Below are 7,364 nucleotides of genomic sequence, written 5' to 3'. Positions count from 1 at the left end.
AGGTTTCGGTTAGATGCGGTATCTTTTAATTGAACCAAATTTCGAACCCCAAATCAAAACTAGTTTACCGAACCCAATTTTTAATTATGCTCAGTATATTATATGACGGCAGCCACTGTGGAAGTCTTTATTTTTTTATTTTTTATTTTTTTGTAAACATGGAAGTCTTTATTCTCTATTAATAATTTGATTAGTAGTTTTCTTTTTATGTTTCTACATTAGGAAATATGAGATTTGAGTGTAAGAACTAATGAAAAAATAAACCAAGTTGAAATTTACAAAGAAATTAGTACTTCTTTTTTTTTTTTTTTTTTTTTTTAGAAATTAGTACTTCGGTTGTACAATAATGTTGTAGTCGTAAATTATAATGAAATTAGAAAGTGAATGTTAAAAACAAATATAATGGCAACCACCACTATACTTTTTTAATTTTAGTCAAATGAAAGGTGGTAAAGCCATGTTGTGCTGTCTTCTTAAAGAAATCTGCAAGGCTTTTCATTTGATTTTAAATTGAAATTGACTTCTCTAACCGGTATCAATCAAATCTCTTATGTGTTGTTGATGGCTTTCACGTCATGACAACTTTCTCACTTAATCTTAAAAACAATTACAAGCCAATGTTGAATCAACACAAGGCTTCATCGCAGGCACGATTGTTACTTAAATTCTCATATCTCCCAACATTTAATCATTTGTAAGAAGCTTCTCTAAACTCATGATTAGTTTGCTTTTTTGTTTTTGTCAAGACTCCATAACACACACAAAATGAAACTCGAAGACTTACTTGGGGAAGAAGAAACCAAAGATCAAAACAGCGTAGCTGCTCTTCTTGATCATCATCGCCGTCTAAACCGCCAGCAATCGCAACAGCAAGTAAGAGTCAAAAACTCATATACAATTCTGATGACTCTTCACTTATCTCTTTATTATTTGGCAGGTAGCAGAAGTGAAGGATGATTATAAAAGCGAAGAAGAGAAGAAAGACTTGTTAAAGAAGAAACAAAAACGTCGTCTTCAAAGAGATGTGGTGAAAATGCAAGGAGAGCTAGAGGACGAGCAAGCACTCAACAAGGCCCTACGTGATATGCTTCGTGGTCCTGTCATGTCTCAGCCTCGTCTCTCTTTACTGCTTCTTCCTCCTCAGGCATGTTTATTTGTTCTCTAAAAACTCTTTGCATTTAAATATTGTTTGAATGAATAAATTAAACTATCGGAGTTATGTTGAGATTAGTCTCTAAAGAATGTGTAAGAATATAATTTCACACATTGGAGAGTTTCAACGAGGCAAAATTATATATATATAAGACTGATCAGTCTATTTATAGCCATTTGATTTTAAATTAAAAACTCCGAAAAAATTAATATGGTATCAGAACCTTTAAACCAAACTATTAAAAAGGATTAGTGCATCGAGAAAACATGATTTTGAGGTTGTAAACAAAATTTTTTGGGATTGTATAGGTTCAAGAGCTAATAGAGGAGCTAGGGACGGTTGAGGCAGAGATATTCTGCCTTGAGAAACGAATCCAAGACCTGAAACTTGATGTCCATAGTGAGAGGAAAGAGAATGAAGAACTTGAAGCCAATCTTGNAAAAGAAGAAGAAGAAGAAGAGAGGACGATGACTCCTAAGAGACTACTCCAAAGGCAGAACCATCTTCCTTGCAACGCTGACACTGCCCTTACAAAGACGAGATCTGAGGATCTAAAACAAAGATACAAGTCCTATAGTTGTGAAAATCCTCATCTCGTCAAGGATATTCAAAACAACAGTCTTGGCACTCACGCATCACTTGGATCATCCATGGAATTCTCATCGAGAATCCATTCTTCGACTTTTTCTGATGGATCATCAAGAACACAAGAGAAGAAGAAAGTGCAAGAGACAACACCAAACGGAATATCAGAAGATCTAGTGAAGTGCTTGATGGGAATCTATCTTGAACTCAACAGGTCATCGCGCGAGCGAGAAGGGTCAAGAACAACGGTTTCAAAGCTGAGCCTCTCACACCTGAAGAACGCTTCTTTCAAACGCAAATCGGTGTATGATCAGAACGCTTCGAATCTTGATCCTTATGGAGTTGTGATGGGGACTTCTTTTAGAGACATTGGAGAGTACAAGAACTTCATCCACATTACTAGAACCTCCATCGATGTTAGTCGTTTGTCTGATTGCTCAACTTCTATTGTCAATCTAAGGTACTTCAGATTCCTTCCTAATTATCTCCTGAGATCACAAGATATTAATTAAAAACACATTTGTAGGGTTTTGAAGGAGAAATTGAGCAAAGTTGATTTGAGTTTCTTGAACCACAAGAAAAAGATGGCATTCTGGATCAATACCTACAACGCCTGCGTCATGAATGTAACTAGCTCCGAAAACTCTACACATGCATCTTTTCTTTGGAGTTCCAGACCTTAACCTCATAATCTTTCTCCGGTCTGATGTCAGTTTTTTATATATTTCGATTTAAACAATGTCTGTATTAAAAATGGTTTAAATATTGGGGCAAAATGGAACTAATCTGTTTCACCAAGACATGCATCTTTAGTTGAAACAAAGTCAAGTGTTTTGAAAACCCTGATTTGTTTTGCAGGGATTTCTAGAACATGGACTACCTTCATCAAAGGAGAAACTACTGACCATTCTCAAAATGGTATTTTATACATAAAAAAAAGATTCATTTTTAAAACTTCTCATACTTGTAAAAAAAAAAAAAAAAAAACTTCTCATACTTATTTAAATTACTTGTGTTATAAGGCAACAATTGACGTGGGAGGCACGCAACTGTCTGCTCTAGATATTGAAGGATCCGTCTTGCAGAGTCCATGCGAACCAAGGGAAGCTGTAAGTATATTGATCCTTGGAAGTTATACGAATGGTTTTATCAAAATATTTTGTTCTTTTCATCCGACCACTAGGTTTCAAGTGGTGAAAACGAAGTGAGGTTGCAGAAAAGGTACGGGTTCAGATGCATAGAACCAAACCTAATGTTCGTGCTTTGTCGTGGAGACTGGTCTTCCCCTGCTGTAAGTTCACTCTTGTTCTTCATGCGATATGATAAGTCTTGGTTCAATACTAGTAAAACTAACAAAGAATCTTTCTATACATGATGAAACAGCTGAGAGTCTATACAGCAGAAGATGTGGTGAACCAACTAATCAAAGCAAGAACGGAGTACTTAGAAGCTTCAGTAGGTATCTCCGGGAGGAAAAAGATCGTGATTCCGAGATTCTTGCACAAGCGTTTACGAGATTTCGCAGAGGACGAAGGGTCGTTAGTTGAATGGATATGCAGCCAGTTACCTCCAGTTCAACGTTGCTTGCAGGTGAAGGAAACAGCGGTCGAGTGGTTGAAAAAGAAAGGTGAGAAGTCTTTGAACAAGTTGGTGGAAGTGAGGCCTCATGAATACGAGTTTCGATATCTCTTGCCTTTGTAGATGTATGGTGTATTTTGGCGTATGGAATGATGTTGTTTTACATATGTGTGTCAACGTGTGTGCAAAGAAAAATTGATTTTGTGAATTTATTTGATTTTTTTGAATACTAATATATACTTTACAAAAACCAAAGGCTGAGGATATCACATCCCAAACAGAGGAACGAAACAGAGGACGGCCCTCATCTCAGTTGTTGAGACAAGATGCCAAAGCAGATAAAAAGAAATGTATTGGGAGGAAAGACTTAGCGTCTCTGCAGTTCTTAATGCTTACAGACAACACCTACAACTTTCTCAAACAATGAATCTGTGTATCCAGAGGTCACTAACAATGGTGAAACGTCCTTGTTAGTGCTACAACGTTCATGTTATTAGAGACCAACGTTCTCGTTATTCCATCTTCATGTCTAGGTCAGTGGAGAGTTTGAGGAGTGAGTTTGTGTGTTGGTGGTTTATCCTTCACTGTAGAAAGAAACTCACTTTTACCGGTGATTGAACTCAGAAACAACGGGAATAATAGAAGAGATTTTATCACAAAAGCATCAAGTAACATAGAAAGCTTAACAAAGCAGCAAGCAAGGAACAACGTTCAGAAACAACAAAAAAAAAAAACTTAATCTACTTCTTCAATCTTGGGTCCAGCACCACCGCTACCACCAGCAGGAACATCATCATCCATACCTCCAGCACCACCACCCATATCACCACCAGCACCACCTTGATACATCCTCGCAATAATCGGGTTACAAACAGACTCGAGCTCCTTCATCTTATCCTCAAACTCATCAGCCTCAGCCAACTGATTCCCATCCAACCACTCAATAGCCTGATCAATCGCATCCTCAATCTTCTTCTTGTCCCCCGCATCAAGCTTAGACGCAATCTTCTCGTCCTTGATCGTGTTCCTCATGTTGTACGCGTAATTCTCGAGAGCGTTCTTAGCATCAACCTTCTTCTTGTGCTCCTCGTCCTCGGCTTTATACTTCTCCGCTTCCTGCACCATCTTCTCAATCTCCTCCTTGGAGAGCCTTCCTTTATCATTAGTGATCGTGATCTTGTTCTTCTGCCCTGTGGTCTTGTCTTCAGCCGAGACGTTGAGGATACCGTTTGCGTCTATGTCGAAACAGACCGTGATCTGAGGGACACCTCTCGGCGCTGGAGGGATGCCGCTGAGCTCAAACTTCCCCAAGAGGTTGTTGTCTTTAGTCCTCGCTCTCTCTCCCTCGTAGACTTGGATCAAAACTCCAGGCTGGTTGTCCGAATAAGTAGAGAAGATCTGCTCTTTCTTTGTCGGAATCGTCGTGTTCCTCGGGATCAGAACCGTCATCACACCACCAGCAGTCTCCAAACCCAACGACAAAGGAGTGACGTCAAGAAGCAACAAATCCTGAACCTTCTCGTTCCCTTCCCCGCTCAAAATCGCCGCCTGGACCGCCGCTCCGTAAGCAACAGCCTCATCAGGGTTAATGCTCTTGCAAAGCTCCTTCCCGTTGAAGAAGTCTTGCAGAAGCTGCTGCACTTTAGGTATCCTAGTGGACCCTCCCACGAGCACAACATCATGGACGCTGCTCTTATCCATCTTAGCGTCTCTCAAACACTTCTCCACAGGCTCCATACACTTCCTGAAAAGATCCATGTTAAGCTCCTCAAACCTCGCACGTGTCATCGTCGTGTAGAAGTCAATCCCTTCGTATAAAGAGTCGATCTCTATCGTCGTCTGCGCGGTTGAAGAGAGAGTCCTCTTGGCTCTCTCGCAAGCCGTCCTCAGCCTCCTAAGCGCCCTCGGGTTCCCTGTGATGTCCTTCTTGTTCTTCCTCTTAAACTCTTGAACAAAGTGGTTAACCATCCTGTTATCAAAATCCTCCCCTCCGAGGTGAGTGTCACCAGCCGTGGCCTTCACCTCGAAGATCCCTTCCTCAATAGTGAGAAGAGAGACATCGAACGTACCACCTCCCAAGTCGAATATCAGAACATTCTTCTCTCCCACGCTAGTCGCTTTCTTGTCGAGACCGTAGGCTATAGCAGCGGCGGTAGGTTCGTTGATGATGCGCATCACGTTGAGGCCGGAGATGACTCCTGCGTCCTTTGTGGCCTGGCGCTGAGAGTCGTTGAAGTAGGCGGGGACGGTTACGACGGCGTTTTTGATGGAGGTGCCGAGGTAGGCTTCGGCTATCTCGCGCATCTTTGTGAGGACCATCGAGGAGATCTCTTCGGCTGAGAACTGTTTCTCTTCTCCCTTGTAGTTGACGCTGATCATCGGCTTCTCGGCTGGTCCGGAGAGGACTTTGAATGGCCAGTGTCTCATGTCTGCTTGGACTGAGGGGTCGCTGAATCTTCTACCAATAAGACGCTTAGCATCTGCAAAACAACAACCATTGTTTCAGGTCAGTATCAGATTATTAATATGCTTTGATTAAACTAGCTAATTAGGAAATAGCTAAACCATAATTAACGAAACTAAAAAATTCGCCAAGTCTTAAACTAGCTAATTAGGATATAGCTAAACCATAATTTGATTAAACTAAGCAAATCGCTACGTTTAAAACCTTTTAAAATAGTATTGAACAATTGATTAATATATAATTAATTAAATAATTTGTAGAAATTTTGCTATCTATGGATTTATTTAAAAAAATTATTTTTCCAAAAATTATTTTGTCTATGCGATTTGCCGCCTTAATCGACGGTTGGATCTAAATAGACGGTTAGACCGGTTGGACCTAAATAGGCGGTTAGAACGGTTACTAGAACACTATTATTCGAAAACTAGAGTAGAGCTTTAGGACTTTGAGATGAAAAGAGAGTTGAAAACGTACCAAAGACGGTGTTGGTAGGGTTCATAGCGACTTGATTCTTAGCGGCATCTCCGATGAGACGCTCGCTGTCAGTGAAGGCAACGTAGGAAGGAGTTGTGCGGTTGCCTTGATCGTTGGCGATGATCTCGACGCGGTCGTGCTGCCACACGCCGACGCAAGAGTAAGTGGTACCGAGATCGATACCAATTGCTGGACCTTCGCCTTTACCCGCCATTATTAGATTATCAAAATCGAGATTGTGTGAATGAATGTGTGTGAACTTTTCTTTTTCTTCTTTGATAGTTTTTTTGTGATTTGAGTAAGGGAAGGGGAGAGGTGTTTAAATATGAGTGAAGGGTCGGTAAGAACCGAGGTTCGAGAATGTTCAGATGGTGAGATTCCAGCCGTTGGATCTTATTTATCCCAGTCTTTCCTTTTTTGTTGTCTTTGATTCTAGCTGCTTCCAGAGGTCTCTTATTTAAGCATGTCAAAAACGTAAGAATGTGTAACTACCATTTTTGATTGGTTGCTAGCTAGGTCACCCAATCAAAAGAGATTTTCTTTTTTCCATTTTGACCGTTTTACACACGGTAATTTTGTATTTTACATAATAATTTTTTTTAATACACTTAAATATCACAAATTTTTCAAATAAAGCATTATTTATTTTAAAAAGTCCATGACTACCACAAAATATAATTAAAAAAACTTGTATATAAACGAACTCTTAGATTTTTATAGTTATAAAGATGATATGGTCATACAAATTACAATTAATATTGGCAATAAAGTTGTAAATAAACTTCTTTTTATATATGTGAGACCCCAAAGTAGAACAATTTATCTATTTCAAGGATGACAAAAAAAAATCAATTTCAAGATATATCATTACAAAATCAGTTTTTTTTTTCTTTTTTTGAACAATCATTTCATGAAAATCACAAGAGGTTTCACTACAACCAAGAAGAAGCATATAGAGCATTTTCTTTTTTGTTCAAAAAAAAAAGAGCATTTTCTTTTCTGAACAACCATTTCATTAAAATCAGAGCTTGACGTATATTGATCATTGGATAACATATTCTAAGGTTGCCGGAACGAAATAAGATTAGCTTATTGATCTTAATCAGAAGC

The 7,364-nt window shown here is 39.2% G+C and overlaps 2 protein-coding genes across 2 annotated transcripts; one reads left to right on the top strand and one right to left on the bottom strand.

Moving 5' to 3' along the window:
• The first annotated feature begins 765 nt into the window (after positions 1-765).
• LOC108858939 (uncharacterized) lies at positions 766-3,833 on the top strand. The gene is made up of 8 exons (XM_018632788.2): positions 766-873; positions 938-1,144; positions 1,462-2,198; positions 2,265-2,364; positions 2,597-2,656; positions 2,761-2,847; positions 2,922-3,029; positions 3,122-3,833. The coding sequence occupies exons 1-8, from the start codon at positions 766-768 to the stop codon at positions 3,437-3,439; spliced, it is 1,725 nt and encodes a 574-aa protein (XP_018488290.2). The 3' UTR covers positions 3,440-3,833.
• Positions 3,834-3,952: 119 nt separating this feature from the next.
• On the bottom strand, positions 3,953-6,553 carry LOC108836689 (heat shock 70 kDa protein 4). Its single transcript, XM_018609811.2, has 2 exons — positions 6,255-6,553; positions 3,953-5,796 (listed from the first exon to the last, which is right to left on the bottom strand). The coding sequence occupies exons 1-2, from the start codon at positions 6,466-6,468 to the stop codon at positions 4,052-4,054; spliced, it is 1,959 nt and encodes a 652-aa protein (XP_018465313.2). The 5' UTR covers positions 6,469-6,553; the 3' UTR covers positions 3,953-4,051.
• Positions 6,554-7,364: the final 811 nt, after the last annotated feature.

This window comes from Raphanus sativus, chromosome 5 (genome assembly GCF_000801105.2).
Source record: "Raphanus sativus cultivar WK10039 chromosome 5, ASM80110v3, whole genome shotgun sequence".
NCBI lineage: Eukaryota > Viridiplantae > Streptophyta > Magnoliopsida > Brassicales > Brassicaceae > Raphanus > Raphanus sativus.
The sequence above is the reverse complement of the archived record's forward strand: the minus strand, read 5'-3'. Positions and strand labels throughout refer to the sequence as shown.

Excerpts from the sequence above, each read along its gene's own strand:
- LOC108836689 (XM_018609811.2), bottom strand. The coding sequence starts at position 6,468 with ATGGCGGGTAAAGGCGAAGGTCCAGCAATTGGTATCGATCTCGGTACC. Across the intron at positions 5,797-6,254 it reads CCCTACCAACACCGTCTTTG|ATGCTAAGCGTCTTATTGGT; the intron begins GTACGTTTTCAA and ends GTTGTTTTGCAG.